Here is a 21,836-nt window from a genome sequence, read left to right as displayed (position 1 = left end):
GCTGTTGCTCTCTTGTGGGTGCGCCTCCAACGGCCCCGCTCTCCAGACCCTGCACCACCGCCACTGCTCTTGTCTGGACCTGCTCCCGCACCCCGACATCCTTCTGGTAGCGAGTGTCTCAGAGCTGAACCCAGCACTCAAGGTGCGGCCCCCTCAGTGTGAGTCCAGGGGAGCCATCACTGCCCCAGCCCTGCTTCTCACACTACTGCTCGCTCAGGCAGGGTGCCGTCGGCCACGTCCAGCTGCCAGGAGTACCCTGGCGGGTCACAAAACTCCGGACAAGGCCGGTGCGGGTGTCGCCAGCCGTCCCCCGCCTGAGGAGGCCGGAGGCGCCCCCACCAAGCGCAGCTCTCCGCTCCGGGCAGCCCAGCGCCAACGCCAGCGCTCTCCGCCCCGGGCAGCGCCCCGCCACCGCTCACCAGCGCGCGCGGGAAACGTCGCGAGAAGTGCCGTGCCCGCGGCGGGCGGGGCGGGGCGGGGCGGCGCTGCGGGGGCGGAGCCAGTGTGTGTCGGGGGGCGGTCGGGTTGGCGGGGCGGTGAGAGCCCTCCTCCGGTCCCGGCGGGTCGGCCTGTTTTCCCTCACCTTATTTCACCTCCTGCATGCCGCCGCTGCCGGGGGCGCTGTGGAGCGGAGCGGAGCGGAGCCCGGGCCGCCCGCCATGGCCGAGGCAGGAGCGGGAGCTGCCGAGGGGGTGGAAGAGGAGCGGCGGGCCACTGAAGGTGAGGGCGAGGGAAGGGGGTCGTTTGCAGGGGGCAGGGGGAGCAGACCCCAGGCTGTGTGGCAGCGGGTGGTGCGTCTGTACTGTGTGTGGGACGATGGCGGCTGTGGAGTGGGCAGGATCTGCCTGGCTGCCGGTCTCAGCCTCTGAAGCAGGGCGAGCCGAGCCTGCGGTGCTGTTGGCAAGGCGGTGCGGAGCCAGGGCCGCCTGTCGCCGAGCTGCGTGCGGCTGGAGCCTTTTTGCGAGGGCGCTTGGCCTTAGTCCTGTTCCAGACGTCGCTCTGTGGCGGTGGGGTCGGTGCTGGTCGTTCAGTGGAAGCTGTCGTCTGCACACACGCTGACCCAAAGCGTGACCTGGCCGCTGCTCGCTCCGCGCTTCCCTTGGGAGCTCGCTAGAGGAGGCGGCGGGATGCGGCGGCTTTGCGTGGTGCATTGGCAGCCAAGTCCCTGCTCCCCTCGCTCCGTCTGTGCCTCTCCCTTGCTGGTAGCCATGTGCCACGGGTTTGGGGCTTTTGGGTGTGTTTGTTTCGGTTTTTTGGGGGGGTTAGGGAGTTTTGTGTGTGTTGTTTTGGTTTAAACTTACCGTCTGTACTTTACGGTTTCCGATACACATTTAGCCTAGTACCACAGGCGCACAGAACGGCAGGGGTTGGAAGGGACCTCTAAAACTCGTCCAGTCAGCCCTCCCGCCAGAGCAGAATCCCTTATATGCTAGTATGAATTCTTAATATACTTTTTTGAATGGAAATGTAGTTTGGCGGTTTAGGCACGGTGCTGCTTGGCGGTTTAGGCACGGTGCTGCTTGGCGGTTTAGGCACGGTGCTGCTTGGCGGTTTAGGCACGGTGCTGCTTGGCTTCTCTATCTGTGTGTGTGTGCGGGCAAGCTCACGCTCGTATGGAGACCAAAGCTTGGTATTCCTTCCTTCTTCCTAATCAGTAGTTTCTGGGATTAAAGCAAGGTTAGTTTAAGCCAGCAGCAGCTGCTTGTGCTTTCCCTGCTTTTAAGCGCGTGTGTTGCTTCCTCTCTCCGAGGAGAAAGAGGTATTTTGGGAAATAGAAATGAGCAAATCTCTCCTAAGACATCATTGCAGATCTGTTTATCACTCTGCTTAAAGGTGTCGTTTTCTGAACGCCTGCTGTGTCGTATGTATTCTAATCTGTATGAGGATCCTGGTTGTCTAGGAGAATTGGTATTCTTTTACCACTGCTAATTTTATAGCAAGTAATCTGGTGGTGGAAAACAAAGTCAAGGTTTTGGCCCGGGGGGGTTTAGAGTTTTTGCTGTCTCTTAAGTTATGCCTACAACAAGGAGTTGCTGTTTCCATGTCATGCACATGGTGTAAGGATAGGAAAAAGTCACAATAAAGGGAGTCTCAAATATGCAGCTCTCTCCATTTACAACAGATTTAGGAAGGCAATGGACCGTAGGTGTTCAGGTTTTACTGTGAGCAGAACCCCCCCTGCCTGGGTTTCTTTTGTTACCCACATGGATTTTGAAGAAATGTTGGTTGGGGTTTTTTTCCTATTTTTTAAAAAAACATTTCCCTTTTGTGGGCTGGATCCACACTGAGGTTAGCTGCTCAGCACTGGGCTCTTTCACTTGAGTGCAGGTGTTGTTGTTGAGATACTTCCACGTTAGGAAATCCAAACTGTGAACTGGACAGTTCACATCAACTGGGAATCAAACTCACTGTAAAATTGCTCAAAAGAGCTGGGTGGCTCATTGTGGGAAGTGAATCCTAGTGAGCACTCTGTTCAAAATCCCCTGTCTTGATTCCAGGAAGTATTGCAGGTGAGTTGATGGCAATCATCATTTTACAATGAGTCAAAAAGTTAGAGTGCTAGGCCCCATCCTCCTTAATATCTCCACTGATGATCTGGATGAGGGCATTGAGTCAGTCATCAGCAAGTTTGCAGATGACAACAGGTTAGGAGCAGATGTTGGTCAGTTAGAGGGCAGAAGGGCTCTGCAGAGGGACCTCGACCGACTGGACAGATGGCAGAGTCCAATGGGATGGCATTCAACAAGTCCAAGTGCCAGGGGCTGCACTTTGGCCATGGCAACCCCATGCAGAGTAACAGGCAGAGGGCAGAGTGGCTGAGAGCTGCCAACCAGAGAGGGACCTGGGGGTGCTGATTGATAGCTGGCTGAACATGAGCCAGCAGTGTGCCCAGGCAGCCAAGAGGGCCAATGGCATCCTGGCCTGCATCAGGAAGAGTGTGGCCAGCAGGAGCAGGGAGGTCATTGTGCCCCTGGACTCTGCACTGGTTAGGCCACACCTTGAGTCCTGTGTCCAGTTCTGGGCTCCTCAGTTTAGGAAGGAGGTTGAGATGCTGGAATGAGACCAGAGAAGGGCAACAAAGTTGGGAAGGGGCTTGGAACACAGCCCTGTGAGGAGAGGCTGAGGGAGCTGGGGTTGCTTAGCCTGGAGAGGAGGAGGCTCGGGGGTGATCTTATCACTCTCTACAACTACCTAAAGGGAGGCTGTAGACAGGCAGAGGTTGGTCTCTTCTCCCAGGCAGCCAGCACCAGAACAAGAGGACACAGTCTCAGGTTGTGCCAGGGGAGGTTTAGTCTGGAGGTGAGGAGGAAGTTCTACACAGAGAGAGTGATTGCCCATTGGAATGTGCTGCCTGTGGAGGTGGTGGAGTCCCCATCCCTGGAGGTGTACAGGAGGAGACTTGATGGGGTGCTTGGTGCCATGGGTTAGTGTGGTGTTGGATTGGTTGATGGGTTGGAGGCGATGATTTTGAAGGTCTCTTCCAACCTGGTCTGGTCTCTTCTATTCTATTTGAAATTACTTGCCCCTTTTCTGTGTGTGCTAGCTGTGTGGGTAGGTAGCTGCAATTGCTTAGGCAGTTGGAGTCAAGCTATCCAAAATAAAATTACCATGTCTCTTGTGACTAAACTTAAGAATCCAACTTGATGTCTTGAGTAGTGGTGCACCTTAGAGAATTTAGGCTGCCTAGACTTGTGTGTATGTATTTGTGTTTCCATCTGTGACTGCACTGCTAAGGACTTTAGATTGAGCCCCTTGAAGTCAAGCCAGTGCTGGAAGGCTGGGTGCACAGAGCAGTAGCATTGGTTTGAATGGAATTCCATCACCCCACTGAGTGCTCGTTGGTTTGGTTTGCAAGGCATTTGTGGCATGAATAAACTGGGCTCCTTTAGGAGGAACCTAAACTACAGTTTTACTGCCAAACACACTCCAGCTCCAGACATAAGGGTCTGAACCAGTGATTTGTTCTCAGGTGGCTGGAACACACATGCATTGTAAGGATTTTTGGCCCAGTGAACCACTTGAAAATGAGAAACAGGCCTCTTCCCCAGCTGCTTCTCTCCACTGACCTGTTGCTGTTGTGACTTTGTGTTTACTCCTGTGAGAAGAGCCTAGTGGCTTGTGTGAGACTTTCAAAGTTAGTAACTCTTCTAGTCAGACTGAGCAATGTGACACTTCAGCTGTGGTCACTTCTAATACCATTTTTACTTGCTTCCACTTCTCAAACCTTGGTTTGTGCCTGCCAGGAACATACATTTGGAAAATACACATTTTAATAGTCTGTGGCATCTGTGGTCTTAAGAAATTTCAGTTCAAAACAGCTTCTTCCTTCTGCCAGAAAATGTTTCAAAGTAGAAAGCATAGAACAGCTTGACTTGTATGGGACCTTAAAGGTCATCCAGTCCCAAGCCCCTTGCTGTGGGCAGGGACCCCTCTCTCAAGACCAGGTTGCTCAAAGCCATGTCTAGCCTGGTCTTCCAGGGGTAAAGGATCCACAGCTTCCCTGGGCAACCCGTTCCAGTGTCTCACCAATCCTCAGTGTAAAGAACTTCTTCATAATGTCTGCTCTAAGTCTACCCTGCTCCAGTTTAAACCCCTTGCCTCTTGTCCTATCACCACATGCCTTTATAAAAAGCCCCTCTCCAGCTCTCCTGTAAGCCCCCTCCAGGTACTGGAAGGCTGCTGTAAGATCTCCCCTGAGCCTTCTCCTCTGCAGGCTGAACAAACACAACTTCCTTAGCCTGTCTTTGTAGCAGAAGTGCTCCAACCCTCTAATCACCTTTCTGGCCCTCCTCTGGATGCTCTCCAACAGGTCCATGTCCTTCTTACAGTGGAGGCTCCAGAGCTGGATGCTGTATTCCATGTGGAGTCTCAGGAGAACAGAGTAGAGGGGCAGAAACGCCTCCCTCCTCCCTTGACCTGCTGGCCACACATCTTTTGATGCAAGCCAGGATATGGTTGGGCTTTTGGGCTGCCAGCAGCACACACTGGTGTATGTCAAGTGCTTCATCAACCATCACCCAAGTTCTTCTCTTCCTCACTGCACTCATTACCCAGTATGTATTTGTGCTTGGGATTCCTCTGGCCCAGAGTGTTGTACTTTGCCTCATTGAACTCCGTGAGGTTAGCATAGGCCCATCTCTCCAACCTGTCAAGGTCTCTCTGGGTGGCATCCCTTCCCTCCACTGTGTTGACAACACCACATAGCTGAGGGCGCACTCAGTGCTGCTGTCCATGTCGCTGGCAAGAACGTTAAACAGCACTGGTCCTAGTACTGATCCCTGAAGTACTTTGCTCATCACAGGTCTCCATTTGGACACTGAGCCATTGATAGCACCTCTTTGAGAGCAGCTGTCTAGCCAGCTCCTTACCCATTGAGTGGTCCATCCATCAAACCCATGTCCTTCCCATGTAGACACCAGGATGTCCTATGGCACAGTATTAAACATGTTGCACAGGTCCAGAAAGATGTCATTTGTTCTTCCTTTATCCACCAGTGCTGTGACCCTATGATAAAAAGCCACCACATTTGTCAGGCAGGATGTGCCCTTGGTGAAGCCATTTGGTTACCACCAGCCACCTCCTTGTTTTCCATGTCTCCTAGCAGAGCCTTCAGGAGGATCTGCTCCGTTCTCTTGCCAGGCACGGAGATGAGGCTGACTGGCCTGTAGTTCCCTGTGTTCCCTATCTGCCTGTATGAAAATGGGAGTTATGTTTCCCCTTTTGCCTTCACCACACCACTATGACTCTTCAATTATGATGGAAAATGGCTTTGCAACTTCATCAGCTAGTTTTCCCAGCTCCCATGGATGGATTTCATCAGGTCCCACAGATTTGTGCACCCTCAGGTTCATCAGATGGTCTCAGACCTGGTCATCTTTTACAGTGGGCAGCCCCAGTTCTTGTCCTTGCCTTCTTCAACTCGGATGGTGTGGGTAGGGCCCTTATCATTGAAGACTGAGGCAAAAATATTGTTGAGTACCTCAGCTTTCTCCATGTCCTGTGGGACCAGGTCTTTGGTTTCCTTCCAGAGAAGGGCCCACATTTTCCCTGTGCTTCCTTTAGTCACTGCTGCACTTAAAACTTTTCTGTTACCCTTGATGTCCCTAGCTGTAGTTCTGACTGGGCCTTACCTTTTCTAACTGATCCCTGGCTGCTTGAACAATTTCTTAGTATTCCTCACCAGGTTACTTGTGCCTGTTTCTACTTTTTGCAGCTCCCGGTGTCCAGGAGCTCCCTGCTCATCCATGCAGGCCTCCTGGAACACTTGCCTGCCTTTGTCAGGATGCATTTCGCCTGGGCTTGGAGAAGGTGATCCTTCAATATTATCCATCTTGTTTTGGCCTTCCAGGGCATTATCCCATGGTACCCTAGAGAGCAGGTCCTTAAGGAACTCCAAATCTGTTCTCCTAATGTCTGGGCTGGAGAGCTTGGCATTATGCATCACTTACAGAAAGCATCTCAGGGTTTCACATTGCCCTTCTACCTCTGAGAGCCAGGTTGGGCTACCTGAATGCAATTCTTCACCTGTGCTTGAAGAGCAAAGCCAAAATGAGGAGATCTGAGTGGATGCCATGCTTCACATCTCTGCATTTAGAGAAAGAAAACCATTTCTGAGAAAGAAAGAAGATGAAACAAAATTACTGAAAAAAGCACTGTCCTAAGGGCCATGAACTGGACCCTGCCATGGTCACTGCAGCAAGGCTGCCAGGAGCTTGGCATCGCCCACCAGGCCCTCCTTGTTGGTGAGAACAAGGTCCAGCCTAGCACCTTTCCTCCTTGGCTCCTCTGCCACTTGGCAGGAGGAAATTCTTATCAATGCATTCCAGGAGCCTTCTGGACTGCTGGTGCCTTGCTGTGTCAAGGAAGCTGTGTCCCTTGTTCCTGGAAAGGTTGTGGCAATATTAACACATTGCTGACTTGAGCAGCTGCAGAGCTGCAGCATGGCTCCGAGGCTGGGGGGGGTGGGGGGTGTGTTTATTCACAGGCTGTGAAGAATGCTGCTCTGCTGTCACAGAATAGAATAGAATAAACCAGGTTGGAAGAGATGCTTTGGGTTGGAAGGGACTTTAAAGATCATTTAGTTCCAACTCCCTCACAGTGGGCAGCGATACCTTCCGCTAGACCAGGTTGCTCAAAGCTTCATCCAGCCTAGCCTTGAACACCTTTGGGGAGAGGGCATCCACAACTTCCCTGGGCGCCCTCTTCCAGTGTCTCATTCTGTCCCATTGCAATTCCTCCACCAGAGTGAAAGCCCTAGGAGTGGGAGCTCCCCAGCCACTTACACAGTCACAGAATCACTAAGGTTGGAAGAGACCTCAAAGATCATCAAGTCCAACCTGTCACCACAGACCTCATGACTAGACCATGGCACCAAGTGCCACATCCAATCCCCTCTTGAACACCTCCAGGGATGGTGACCCCACCACCTCCCTGGGCAGCACATCCCAATGACCAATGACTCTCTCAGTGAAGAACTTTCTCCTCACCTCCAGCCTAAACTTCCCCTGGCGCAGCTTGAGACTGTGTCCTCTTGTTCTGGTGCTGGTTGATGGCTACAACCTCCCTTCAGGTAGTTGTAGAGAGCAATGAGGTCTCCGCTGAGCCTCCTCTTCTCCAGGCTGAACAGCCCCAGCTCCCTCAGCCTCCCCTCGTAGGGCTGTGCTCGAGGCCTCTCCCCAGCCTCGCTGACCTTTGACACTTTATTGCAAGCTGATTTTGCCACCATGTTCTTACAGATGGAATTTGATGTTCTTTTTTAAACTGGCTAAATGAGGGCTGATGAGCAGCTATTTTTTACTAGTTTATTAATACCTAGGTACTTGTATTTTTCTGCTGAGATTTGAAGTCAGTCTCTTGTTTGATTTCATTTGATGATTTTGATACTTTTGTTCTAAAGTAATCACAGAGTGGTCTGGGTTGGAAGGGACCAACCCTTTCTACAGTCATCAGGGGTATCCTCAACTAGATCAGGCAGCCCAGAATCCTGTTGAGCCTCACTCTTAAATATTTCCATGAGTACTCCTAGCCAGAAATGCTAACTGTTCATAAGAGAGTGAGGTGGCAGTGCATAATTAAGGCAGTAATTTTGCAAGACAGTCTTGGGCTTAACCTTGTTTCATGTAACACAACCAGGTGCTGTCTGGGGCTTTTATATTTTAAGGATTGCATGGTACTGCTCTAGCCACCTTGGCTAGGTTTCATTGCACTTTAGATGTCTGCAGAGTAGACATTGCACTTTGGGATAGGGTTTAGTGACCATGGTGGTGTTGGGTTGATGATTGGCCTTGATGATCTAGAATGTGTTTTCCAGATGAAATGATTCTGTGTTTCTAAGATATCTAAGTTAGTTACTTCAGTCTCTGTATAATAACTGAATACAGGTAGGCATTCTTCAACTGTATTTCTTCTTCCCCTCTACTCTGTCCTGCTGAGACCACGCCTGGAATACTGTGTACAGTTTTGGGCTCCCCAGTTCGAGAGAGAGAGGGATCTACTGGAGAGAGTCCAACAGAGAGCCACAAGGATGATTATGGGACTTAAGCATTTCCCCTATGAAGAGAGACTGTGAGACCTGGGGCTGTTTTAGTCTTGAGAAGACTGAGGGGGCCTCTGATCAATGTGCATAAATATCTGAGGGGTGGGTGTCAAATGGCAGGGGCCAATCTCTTCAGTGGTGTGCAATAATAAGACAAGAAACAGCAGGTTCAAGCTTGAACATAGGTGCTTTCATCTCAGCATGAGGAGAAACTTCTTTACAGTGAGGGTGACAGAGCACTGAACAGGCTGCCCAGAGAGGTGGTGGAGTCTCCTTTTCTGAACACATTCAAACCCCATCTGGATGCCTTCCTGTGCAGGCTAGCCTAGGTGATGCTGCTTTGGCAGGGGGAGTGGACTCGATCTGTGGAGGTCCCTTCCAACCTCTAATGTACTGTGATACTGGGATAATCTATTTTAGGTTGACATGAATCACACCTGAAATGTTGTATTTTGCCTAGCCAGCTGTAGGAATCTGTTTTAGTTTGAGATAAATCACCCTAGATATGTCATCTTCCCTCCAGGAGGGACTGGAGTGGCTAGCTCAGATGTGGACATCTTTATTTGTTCATATGAATCTTACCTTTTTTGGCTGATGATATTTGGCCATAAGACTCTCCTAATAGATTTTTTTTTGTTTTGTTTAGGAACTGAAGACCTTAAAGCTTTTGGTGGAGGAAACCACTCAGGAATGTGAAAATAGAGATATGTTAGGGGTTGGAAGGAACCTCTGGAGATCACAGTATCACCAAGGCTGGAAGAGACCTCAAAGATCATCCAGTCCCACCTGTCACCACAGACCTCATGACTAGACCATGGCACCAAGTGCCACATCCAATCCCCTCTTGAACGCCTCCAGGGATGGGGACTCCACCACCTCCCTGGGCAGCACATTCCAATGACCAATGACTCTCTCAGTGAAGAACTTTCTCCGCACCTCCAGCCTAAACTTCCCCTGGCACAGCTTGAGACTGTGTCCTCTTGTTCTGGTGCTGGTTGCCTGGGAGAAGAGACCAACCCCATCCTGGCTACAACCTCCCTTCAGGTAGTTGTAGAGAGCAATGAGGTCACCCCTGAGCCTCCTCTTCTCCAGGCTAAGCAACCCCAGCTCCCTCAGCCTCTCCTCACAGGGCTGTGCTCAAGGCCTCTCCCCAGCCTTGTTGCCCTTCTCTGGACACCTTCAAGTCTCTCAATGTCCTTCCTAAACTGAGGGGCCCAGAACTGGACACAGGACTCAAGGTGTGGCCTAACCAGTGCAGTGTACAGGGGCAGAATGACCTCCCTGCTCCTGCTGCCCACACTGTTCCTGATGTAGGCCAGGATGCCATTGGCCTTCTTGGCCACCTGAGATCCTTGAGTCCAAGCTCCCTGCCAGAGCAGGACCATAGAATCCAGCACAGGTCAAGCAGGAGTGCATCGAGATGGGTCTTGAAAGTCTCCAGAGAAGGAAACTCCACAACTTCTCCAGGGAGTCCATTCCTCACAGGGAAGAAGTTCCTCCTCGTGTTGAGGTGGAGCCTCCTGTGCTGTAATTTATATCTGCTGCCCCTTGTGCTATCACAGGATGCAACTGTGCCTGTCCCTTCCATCCTGGCACCCAGCCCTCAGACATTTATAAACATTTATTAACCCCTCTCTCAGTCCTCTCCTCTCCAGACTAAACAGCCCCAGGGCTCTCAGCCTCTCCTCACAGGGCTGTGCTCCAGTCCTCATAGCCCTCTGTTGGACTTTCTTGACTAGACCCCTGTCCCTCTGGAACTGGGGAGCCCAGAGCTGGATGCAGATGTGGCATGCATGTAGAAAACAATTCAGTAATGGCAAACCCCTCATTCCTTACTGCCCTGCATGTGATCTACACAGAACCTGCTGTGAGCAGGAGTAGGCTTGGTCTGTGTGTCTTTCCTTCACGTGCTGCTCCTAATCAGCAGTTTCATGGAGCTCTTGGCAGTTGTTCACTTCCTTCTCAACGCCCTTGGGGACTGTAATAAAATTTTTTGGGTGTGTTTTTCCTTGGAGAAAAGCACAGGAGAGGTTGTAGCTGAGCAGGGTACGGTCTTGTATGTTGAAGTGATGAGAAGCATTCTTTAAATACTTTGTTCATCTGATTATGAAATATAGTGAAGTCAGTGTTGAAATGATTTGCATGGGGTTTGTGTGGTTGTGGGGTTTTGTGGCTGTCTTTGTTGGGTTTTTAATTTAGGCTGCACTTCCTGGGATTGAGCTGATTTCCTTACACTGTGATGTTTGGATGGCCTTTGCTTTTTCACAGATAGAATGATTACAGTGGGGTGTTGGATTTTTTCCTTTGGTTGGTTGGTTTTTTTTCCCCCCAATATTACTTCATCTGTCCTAAGGTACATTATATGTTTTTAAACTACTTTAATCTAGATAAGCAAAGGTGCTTAATGTTGAGACCCAAACACAGATCCTAAATAGACAAGTGTATTCAAGGAAGTATTCATTTACCATTGAAATTCAGCTCTCAGTATGCCAGGGCACTAGGAAAACTTTGAAATTAACAGTAATAATTTTGATTTTTAAAAGCATAAAGTTCTGGGCCCCTCAGTTTAGGAAGGACATTGAGACACTTGAAGGTGTCCAGAGAAGGGCAACAAGGCTGGGGAGAGGCCTTGAGCACAGCCCTGTGAGGAGAGGCTGAGGGAGCTGGGGTTGCTTAGCCTGGAGAAGAGGAGGCTCAGGGGAGACCTCATTGCTCTCTACAACTACCTGAAGGGAAGTTGTAGCCCAGAGGGGGTTGGTCTCTTCTGTCTAGCGACCAGCACCAGAACAAGAGGACACAGTCTCAAGCTGTGCCAGGGGAAGTTTAGGCTGGAGGTGAGGAGAAAGTTCTTCACTGAGAGAGTCATTGGTCATTGGGATGTGCTGCCCAGGGAGGTGGTGGAGTCCCCATCCCTGGAGGTGTTCCAGAGGGGATTGGCTGTGGCACTTGGTGCCATGGTCTAGTCATGAGGTCTGTGGTGACAGGTGGGACTCCATGATCCTCAGGGTCTCTTCCAACCTCAGTGGTACTGTGGCAAGTTCTCCGCTGGGATTTTATTTGACTTGCAAACCAGAGTAGTGTAAGAAACAGCCTCAGGGGTGGTGAAACAAAATATCTTTAGTTGAATTAAGTTGTTTCTAGTGGTTTTAAAATGAATTAATGGCCATAGTTTCTCAGGAAAATAAGCTTGTAATAAAGAATGGTCTTTCTGGGTACTGTTTTCCATGAAGTATGAGTGCTGTGAAAGTGGGACACATTCAGTTGTGCTTCACATGCTCTTAAGGGTCTTTGGTTTTGATGTTAATGGCATGAAAGCATTCACAGAAATTGATACATGGTGTGCAATTGACAGGTAATGATCCTCTTCTTCTCATGGAAGCACGCCCTAGTTACTGGTGTGAATTCCAACTCCTTTTCCTTTTGAGCACAGAGATTTCCAAAGCCTTGGTACGGCTTTTCCAAAGTGGGATAACTGAAGGCTAACCAAGTCTTTCATCCCAATACAGGAGGTTAAGGTGTTCTGTAGGCAGAGAATAAGTCCCTTGGAATCATAAAAGAGTGTTGCTAGGAAATGCAGAGGAGGTAAGTGCAGCATTCAGCATTTACTGCCTGTGTGTGAGAGGGGGAAAAATCATTATTTTGATAATACGAAGGACAACCTGGAAAAAGCTGCAAATAGAGTATGATGCATTAGATTGTTTCTTTAAAGGAAACTGGTTTAGAAAGCAGGCTAGCCATCTGTCTGCAAAGGACTATTTAGGTCAGTGGGTCTGTCCCATCCTGCTTTGTTTCAGGATGAAAGGCTCTGTTGTGCTGTAGGCATTCTTGTCTCTGCAGCTAGCCTTCTGTTTAGTAAGTGTTCTTTCCTGAACAGTCAAGAAGTATGATTATGCTTCAGTAACTTAATTGAGTAATTATAGGCACCTCTGACCCAAGTGAATTAAAGCTGCTCTTGATAAGTGAAGAGTTCATTTGGAATTCATGGGGGAGGGGTTGGTTTGTTTGATAATTGTGTGGATCTGCAGCAGAAATATGAACTGAGACTCTTAGGAAGAATACCATGGAAACAACATCTGCCCTTTGTGCCCTTGTAGTGTTTATGAGGGCATATAAAAACCCCTATCCCTAATGTGAGTATGTTGTCCATTTGAAGGTAACCCAGTTTCCTTTCTGGTGCAGATGCCTACAGCTGTTGCTGTCAAGCATTTATTGATTGAGTTTACTCCTCTTTCTTTCTTGGAACTTCTTGCATGACCTAAGGAGTTAAAGAGCTTTCTACAGTAAAACAGGGGCTGACTCTGTGTAGTCTGACTGGGTAGAGAGAGGATTAGTGGAAGACCAGGCCAGCTGGTTTTCAAGGACTAGCCTATTTTCATTTAACTCTCCAGAGTCATTTTCCAGCAACAGGAAAAAAAAGAGAGAACCAAAACGGTATTTTTTCTGGTGTAAGATGTGTTTACACCTAAGAGGGGAAAAACACCTGTGGGTAGTTTTCCTTACACCTTTTTGCCTACCACTTACAGACAGCACAGGTGCTAGAGAAGAGAAAGCTTGCAATAAAGTACCCAGTTATTTTTCCTGCTGTATTTTGAGAGCACTTACCTTGGGTTTTACCTCCTGCTAAAAGTAGGAGATGCTCACTTCTCTAAATGTTGTCTTTCGGTCTGTTGCTGCTTGCAACCTAAAGGAATGCCTGCCTACACTTGCTGAAACATGAGCTAATTCTGACCCTTTACCTGGGCATGAACTGGCTGATAGCTTTGCATGGAGACACAAACAGTGCTCAGATTCCTTGGGAATGTTTTCATTTCCCAGTAAGTCACAAGAATTATTTTGTCTCCTGACTTCTCTTCTGTCCATCCCTGAAACGAAGCAGTTGTCCTTGAGTGAAGGGAGCTTTGAGGTAGAACTTGACAAGCTCTTAAGACTCTTCCAGCTTACATGACTGGCATTACTTGTGCTTGTAGACAATGTTGTCAGAAACAGTTATGTCCAGCTTCCATCTTTTGTATGTCCATCTTGTTTAAAAGACATCTTTAATGTAGTGAAATTCATAGTATCAGTCAGGGTTGGAAGGGACCACAAGGATCATCTAGTTCCAACCCCCCTGCCATGGGCAGGGACACCCCACACTAGATCAGCCTGGCCAGAGCCTCATCCAGCCTGGGCTTAAACACCTCCAGGGACAGGGCCTCAACCACCTCCCTGGACAACCCATTCCAGGGCTTCACCACTCTCATGGAGAAGAACTTCCTCCTCACCTCCAGCCTGAATCTCCCCACCTCCAGCTTCATTCCACTCCCCCTAGTCCTATCACTCCCTGAGATCCTGAGAAGTCCCTCCCCAGCCTTCCTGTAGCCCCCTTCAGATCCTGGAAGGCCACAATGAGGTCACCTGGGAGCCTTCTCTTCTCCAGACTGAACAGCCCCAACTCCTTCAGTCTGTCCTCACAGCAGAGGTGCTCCAGCCCTCTGCTCATCTTTGTGGCCCTTCTCTGGACACCTTCCAGCACCTCCAGATCCCTCTTGTAATAGGGGCTCCAGAACTGGAGGCAGTACTCCAGGTGGGGTCTCAGCAGAGCTGAGCTGCAGTGTTTTGGTTTGCTGGCTAGTGGCACATCTTGTGATTTTGCAGCAGGGTGTGTGAGGTGCTGGAGAATTCAAGTGTAGTCTGCTCAGATTGTTTAAGGAGGGGAATGGGTTTATTTTATATTGTGTTGGTATGTTGATTGGGTTGATGAGATGCTTACAAGACTGTGAGAAGACAGCACACTTCCTTCTGTAAGGTGGGTTGTAGCAGAGCAGCCTTTGTGTTTTTGCATCAGAGGCAGAGAATCTGCCCGCAGACAATGTATCCATTTTCCAAATGAAAATCAGGATGGTCACAGCTCTTACAGGACACTTTCTTGTCGTTCACAGATAACTTCTCAATAGATGGAAACTCCTGCATCTTGTCTGGAGTCCCCAGCCTCACTAATCCAGTAACTAAGCCTGCTACCCCCACGCCTTTCAGTGCTTGTGTGGCTGAGACTCCAAGGAAGCGCAAAGGAAGTGATTCTGATAACCAGTAAGTGCATGGATTCTGTTTGTATCCCAGCGTAGATTTGAGTGTGGGTAGACTTCTTTAATGCTGTTTCCTTGCCTGAAGTGTCTGGGTAATGTGTCTTTGATTCGAAAATTTCAGTCCTGAGTAGTTTGGTTTTCACTTCCTCTTCTTCACCTGCAACTGAACTTCTCTTGGCGGCAAAATGATAGAATAGAATAGAAGAGAAGAGACCAGGTTGGAAGAGACCTTCAAGATCATTGTGTCCAACCTATCATCCAACACCACCTAATCAACTAACCCATGGCACCAAGCACCCTGTCAAGTCTCCTCCTGAACACCTCCAGTGATGGTGACTCCACCACCTCCTCAGGCAGCCCATTCCAATGGGCAATCACTCTCTCTGTGTAAAACTTCCTCCTGACCTCCAGCCTGAACCTCCCCTGGCACAGCCTGAGACTGTGTCCTCTTGTTCTGGTGCTGGCTGCCTGGGAGAAGAGACCAACCTCTGCCTGTCTACAACCTCCCTTCAGATAGTTGTAGAGAGCAATAAGGTCACCCCTGAGCCTCCTCTTCTCCAGGCTAAGCAACCCCAGCTCCCTCAGCCTCTCCTCACAGGGCTGTGTTCCAAGCCCCTCCCCAGCTTCATTGCCCTTCTCTGGACTCGTTCCAGCAAGTCAACCTCCTTCCTAAACTGAGGGGCCCAGAACTGGACACAGGACTCGAGGTGTGGCCTAACCAGTGCAGTGTACAGGGGCAGAATGACCTCCCTGCTCCTGCTGGCCGCACTCTTCCTGATGCAGCCCAGGATGCCATTGGCCCTCTTGGCTGCCTGGGCACACTGCAGGCTCATGTTCAGCCTACATTAGGGTACCTCCAATCTTGTGTGGAAAGTCCACATCTGGAAAAAGGGGAAGGAGGTAGGAGTTGACACGGATCTGTGATTATTACAGCATGAGGAGGGACTTCTTCACTGTGAGGATCACAGAGCACTGGGACAGGCTCCCCAGAGTGGTTGTGGAGTCTCCTTCTCAGGAGACTGTCAAGACCCACCTGGATGCATTCCTGTGTGACCTGCACTAGGTTCTAGGCTCCTGCTCTGGCACGGGGTTGGACTCTGTCATCTCTGGAGGTCCCTTCCAACCCCCTGTCTTTAGTCACTGCTTCTTCCATAGGTAGTCCGTTGATCTGCAGTATGGAGCTGTACTGTGGATGTTGATTTCATTGTCAGCTTGGATGTTCAAGAGTATCCTGCAGATCCCTGCAATCCCCAGAAACACATCAATCTCTCAAAATGAAGTCTCTCTTCTTTTTCAGTGTAGCTTGTTGATTTTTATCTGTTCAGTAGAAGTGCTTCAGTAGGCTTTCTCTGACGTTTGGATGTCTCTCTGGTTTCATGACACCTCAGTCATGGAGGGGGAAAAAAAAGTCATGTCTGAGTCAAGATACTAATTGAAAAAGCAATATTTCAGAACAGCCAGTTTCTGAAGAAGTAGTTCCTGAAGCACAGTGGTTTTGCTGGAAACAGCTAATCCAGTGGGAATTTCCACTCAAAGGTGCCTGTGACATTTTCCATTGGATGTATCAACGTATCTTTTTGTGCTTGAAACTGCATTTTGCTTACTGTGTTGTCTGTCTCTGCAGGGACACAGCTGAAGGTGATGGTGATCCCCAGAAAAGGTACTGTTGTGCAGAGGAATCCATTTCTGGGTTTGGTGCTATGAACATGCCACATTGCCCTGCTTGGCCGGTGTGCTTTGCCCTGAGGAATGCTTTGTCTAAGGGCAGGTCTCTGTACAGCACAGGGTGATACACTTACAGGTATTTAACAGAATGGAGAAGCCCATTCAATGCTAAGGCTTTGTGATACTTCTTTTTTAAGGAGACACTCCAGCTTACTTACAGCTTTACAAGACTTGTTGGTGTTGAAGTTAAGGTAAGAATGGGAGCAAATAAAAAGTAACAGCTGAATCAGGCTAACAGAGTTAGAGTATCAACCACCTCTCTGGAAAGCCTGTTCCAGTGTTTAACCGCCCTCTCAGTAAAACAAAGTTTCCCAGGGTCCAGTCTAAACCTCTCCTGGCACAGCTTTGAACTTCCCATGTATCTTATCACTGGATACCAGGGAGAGGAGCTTAGCACCTCTGTCTCCCCTTTCCCTCCTCAGGAAGCTCTGGAAAGCAATGAGGTCACCCCTCAGCCTTCTTTTCTCCAAGCTAGAGAAACCCAGTCCATAACTGCTCCTCACAGGATGTTCCTTGTAGCTCCTTCACCAGCTTTGTTGCCCTCCTCTGCATGCACTCAAGGACTTTCACATCATTCATAACTTGTGGGGTCTGAAGTGCACACAGTATTGAAGGTGAGCCTGCTCCAACACTAAGTGCAGCAGGACCATCACCTCTTTGGATTGGCTGGTTTCACTGTTTGATGCACCCCAGGTAATGATGTGTCCTTTTGGCTGTCAGGACTCACTTCTGACTCCTGTGAAGTCCCTTTCTGCAGGGTAATCAGTGGCTTCCTGGGATAGTATAAAAAAGTCTAACTTTAGGGGTAAATTGTTTATTGTTATTAGATATTGTTTTTTCCATGATGGTGGATCCCTGTTATAGAAATGGGGAAGTACCTTTAATGAACCAGTTGAGAAATTAGAGGAGTGGGGGATATTCTTTATATTGTTTTCCTGGTGAATACAGATTCCATTCTTTCTAGTACCAATCAATTATATTTGCATTATAGCCATGAGGAGGAATTTCACCTTATCATAGTCTCAGTCAGGGTTGGAAGGGACCACAAGGATCATCCAATTCCAACCCCCCTGCCATGGGCAGGGGCACCCCACACTAGATCAGCCTGGCCAGAGCCTCATCCAGCCTGGCCTTAAACACCTCCAGGGACAGGGCCCCAACCACCTCCCTGGACAACCCATTCCAGGGCTTCACCACTCTCATGGGGAAGAACTTCCTCCTCACCTCCAGCCTGAATCTCCCCACCTCCAGCTTCATTCCACTCCCCCTAGTCCTATCACTCCCTGAGATCCTGAGCAGTCCCTCCCCAGCCTTCCTGTAGCCCCCTTCAGATCCTGGAAGGCCACAATGAGGTCACCTGGGAGCCTTCTCTTCTCCAGACTGAACAGCCCCAACTCTTTCAGTCTGTCACACAGTATCACAGTATCACTTAGGTTGGAAAGGACCTCGAGGATCATCGAGTCCAACCTGACACCGCAGACCCCATGACTAGACCATGACACCAAGTGCCACGTCCAATCTCCCCTTGACACCAAGTGCCACGTCCAATCTCTCCTGTCCTCACAGGAGAGGTGCTCCAGCCCTCTGCTCATCTTTGTGGCCCTTCTCTGGACACCTTCCAGCACCTCCAGATCCCTCTTTTAATAGGGGCTCCAGACCTGGAGGCAGTACTCCAGGTGGGGTCTCCCCAGGGCTGAGCAGAGGGGGAGAATCCCCTCCCTTGCCCTGCTGGCCACACTTCTCCTGCTGCAGGTAACTTTAATCTAGCTCCTTACAGCAGTAACCACCCAGCTATTAGGACAGAGACTATACAAATCCACTGAGGACTGTGACTAATTGTGTAATTTGTTCTAGATTCTGCCCCAGGCAGAGTTCCTGAGAGAAAAGGATGAATGATTGATAGGTCACATCCTGCACTGCTGTTGGTCTGGCTTCCCCTTACCTCTTCTTTTACAGTCAGCCAATGTAACTTCTGTTGGATTTCATAGTACATGCACAGTTCTGGTAAAGAAATATTTTCAAATGAAAGAAAAAGATGAGTTATTGCTGACTCTGAAGCAGCATGGTTGGACTTGTCTCCCAGCCTACACCTGTGCTTGGGCTTATCGAACTGTCTAGAAGATTCCTGAGTTCCAGTGAGATCTCAGGCTGAAGAGCAGGATCTCTGAATCATGTGTTGTCTCTGGCTGCTTGATCCTTGCAGGGGTCAGTGCTGAATTACAGGTGGAAGCAGCTTTGGGGATTTTTCCTGAACTTGTAATCTCATCCTGAGAGGCTGTAGATGCCCCTTCCCTGCAGATGTTCAAGGCCAGGTTGGGTGGGGCCTTGAGTAACCTGGTCTAGTTAAGAGGTGGCCCTGGCCATGGCAGGGAGGTTGGATTAGATGATCTCTAAGGTCTCTTCTAGCCTAGGCCATTCTGTGATCTCCAACTGTCCTTCCACTTCCTGCTTCCATTTCCTCATAGGAAAGAGCTGCTGACTGATCAGTTTGTCTCCTCACAAACAACTGTGGTGCAACATGTGCCTTGGCGTAGGCTAGCAGGTCTGTGCCCTGGAATGGAGTTGAGTGCTGCATGAAATGTTTCCACTGCTAAATTGAAAACAAAGCTGAAGAACTGCTGTAAAAGTAGTTGTGTCAATTTTTCCTTCCAAGAAAATGGGAGTCAGTATTTGTATTGGAACTGCCTCTCCAAGTACCAAAGCACTTGTGCTGAATTAGCAAGGTAACTATTAGGCCATGTTCTGAAATTCTTGATAGGTGGTGGGTGAAGAATATCTGTTTGAATCATCCTTCATATTTTCCTGCTGCTGGGTATTTATTGGGATACAGATGCTCTGGTTGTCTTTTGGTTGCAGCTATACTACATGGACTTTCCAGTCATTGCTGTGTAATGTGGGGAAAATACTGACTTTTTTCTGTCCATGAGCAATTAGTCTAAGATATTGTTGCTTTTTTTCATTGTTTGACTCAAGTTTTCAGAAAGGAAAACATTAAGAGTGCAAAGGAATGAGACTCCAAACTCTGACAGGGGGAGATGCCTCCTGGGGACATGCAGCTGCTGCTCACTCCCTGTTCCATGCTGCTTTCAAACCATCTTCACAGGCAGTTAGAACCTGGGGCCAGGGAACTGAAATGTGGGACATCAGCTCATGGGTTCAGGGAATGCTCTGGGTTGGAAAGGACCTGGAACATCATACAGTACTAATCCTCCTCCTGTGGGCAGGGACAGCTCACACCAGCCCAGCTTGCTCAAGGCCTCATCCAACCTGGCCTTGAGCACCTCCAGGGAGGAGGCAGCCACAGCCTCCTTCAGTAGCCTGTGCCAGAGTCTCACCAGCCTCACTGGAAAGAATTTCTTCCTCCTTTCCAGTTTCAATCTGCACTCCTCAAGTTTCAATCCATTCCCTCTCATCCTAGCACTCCCAGCCCTCCTCAAAACTCCTGGCTTTCTTGTAGCTCCCTTCAGGTACTGGCAGGATACTCTGAGGTCAATCTGGAACCTTCTCTTCTCCAGGCTGAACAGGCCCAACTCTCTCAGTCTGTCCCCACAGGGGAGGTTCTGCAGCCCTCTGAGCACCTTGGTAGCCTCCTCTAGACCCCCACCAGCAGCTCCAGGTCCTTCAGACATTTCTCAGACACCAGAGGAGAAAAAAACCCAGCAGAATTTGTTGTTTTTTTTTCCTCACTATCTCAAGGTCCAAACTTTCAGGCTGCCCTTCTCAGCATGCTGCCAGGCTCAGGGAACACGTCCTGTCAAAATGCAGATTAAGAAGCTCCTTCAGAAAGAGTAGCTCCTCTGGAAGATAAGATCCTCCTCACTGAGAAGCACTCCTCTGCTACTGTTCATTTCATTTACTGCTTCTGGACCAAAGTTGTGTCTTGGTTTCTTTCAGTTGTGCCCCACTTGCTAGATCATTTTTTGGTTTAGGAGTTTTTGTGGATTTGCTTTTGTTTATGCCATAGCAACTTTGTAGTATTTGCTGTACCTTCTTGAAGTCATGGGTGGAAAGAAATGCCTAGCATTTAATATGTAAAACTCTTTGTGTAATTTAATGTAATGTAAACCTCTTATGTCTTGTTTTCTCTAGGAGTGAAGATGAAGAACATGTTAAAATAAAAGATTTCAGGTATTAATTTACAATCCAAGTACATTTTGCTAGTAAAAGCTAAGATTCACAAGAGTAGAATGGGAGCTTGTGGGCAATGTTCATTAGGACTGTCAAAAATGTCAGAGGAAACTTTTCTTTTTCCCCTCTGAATTTTTAGACCCTCCTTGAGGATTTCAGTCTTTATTTAATGGAAGTTGTGTTGCAGAATTTTCAAGATGAGAACTAAACACAGTGGGCTCCAGTCCTGGATAAAGGGTGGAGCTGATCCTGGGTCTGTGAAGTCAAGGATTGTTTTTTCTAGGTTTGCCTGCTGTTGGAGGTATTTAAAATGTATCCCACATGAAAATGGATTCAAGGAAAACATGACAGGGTTCTTGTTCTGCAGCAAGTTTGCATACAGTGAATGATTGAAGGGTTGCCATTGTGTTTTTCCTGAATCCAAACCCAAATTCCCATGGAGCACTTGGGACAGGTCACATGCAGTGTGACTATCACAGTGTCACCAAGGTTGGAAGAGACACCACAGACCTCATGACTAGACCATGGCACCAAGTGCCACAGCCAATCCCCTCTTGAACACCTCCAGGGATGGGGACTCCACCACCTCCCTGGGCAGCACATCCCAATGACCAATGACTCTCTCAGTGATGAACTTTCTCCTCACCTCCAGCCTAAACTTCCCCTGGCACAGCTTGAGACTGTGTCCTCTTGTTCTGGTGCTGGTCGCCTGGGAGAAGAGACCAACCCCTTCCTGGCTACAACCTCCCTTCAGGTAGTTGTAGAGAGCAATGAGGTCTCCCCTGAGCCTCCTCTTCTCCAGGCTAAGCAACCCCAGCTCCCTCAGCCTCTCCTCACAGGGCTGTGCTCAAGGCCTCTCCCCAGCCTTGTTGCCCTTCTCTGGACACCTTCAAGTGTCTCAATGTCCTTCCTAAACTGAGGGGCCCAGAACTGGACACAGGACTCAAGGTGTGGCCTAACCAATGCAGAGTCCAGGGGCACAATGACCTCCCTGCTCCTGCTGGCCACACTGTTCCTGATGCAGGCCAGGATGCCATTGGCCCTCTTGGCCACCTGGGCACACTGCTGGCTCATGTTTAGGTAGCTATCAATCAGCCCCCCCAGGTCCCTCTCTGTTTGGCAGCTCTCAGCCACTCTGACCCCAGCCTGTAGCTCTGCCTGGGGTTGTTGTTTTACTAATTGAGTGGCTAGGTTGTCTTTTGGGCAAGGAGGGAATGGGATGAATTATCAGTGTGCTCGAGTACGTTAAAGGGCAGGAGATCAGCTAGAAAAGCTAATGTACTCCAGTAGAAAGAGTTAAAGAAAAGGTGACCTGAAATGTATTTGATGTGCACTGTCATGTTCCTTACAAGAGTCTTTCTGATTGAAAACTCTGCAAGAGAATC

The 21,836-nt window shown here is 49.1% G+C and overlaps 1 protein-coding gene across 2 annotated transcripts in view; it reads left to right on the top strand.

The window, feature by feature from the left end:
- The first annotated feature begins 554 nt into the window (after positions 1 to 554).
- Positions 555 to 21,836, top strand: part of BMAL2 (basic helix-loop-helix ARNT like 2) — a 43,679-nt gene continuing 22,397 nt past the window's right edge. The window contains exons 1-4 of one of the 2 annotated variants that reach the window (XM_068170880.1): positions 555 to 720; positions 14,455 to 14,602; positions 16,223 to 16,258; positions 20,413 to 20,451. In XM_068170880.1, the coding sequence (XP_068026981.1) occupies positions 660 to 720; positions 14,455 to 14,602; positions 16,223 to 16,258; positions 20,413 to 20,451 (284 nt within the window). In that variant the 5' untranslated portion in view covers positions 555 to 659. Of the gene's footprint in view, positions 721 to 14,454; positions 14,603 to 16,222; positions 16,259 to 16,303; positions 16,400 to 20,412; positions 20,452 to 21,836 lie in introns of those variants that run through there. The other variant, XM_068170883.1, reaches the window with a different exon arrangement.

Source organism: Melanerpes formicivorus, unplaced genomic scaffold (genome assembly GCF_026170545.1).
Source record: "Melanerpes formicivorus ecotype bairdi unplaced genomic scaffold, bMelFor1.0.p_v2 SCAF_3, whole genome shotgun sequence".
Lineage (NCBI taxonomy): Eukaryota > Metazoa > Chordata > Aves > Piciformes > Picidae > Melanerpes > Melanerpes formicivorus.
This window is presented reverse-complemented; position numbering and strand designations above follow the sequence as displayed.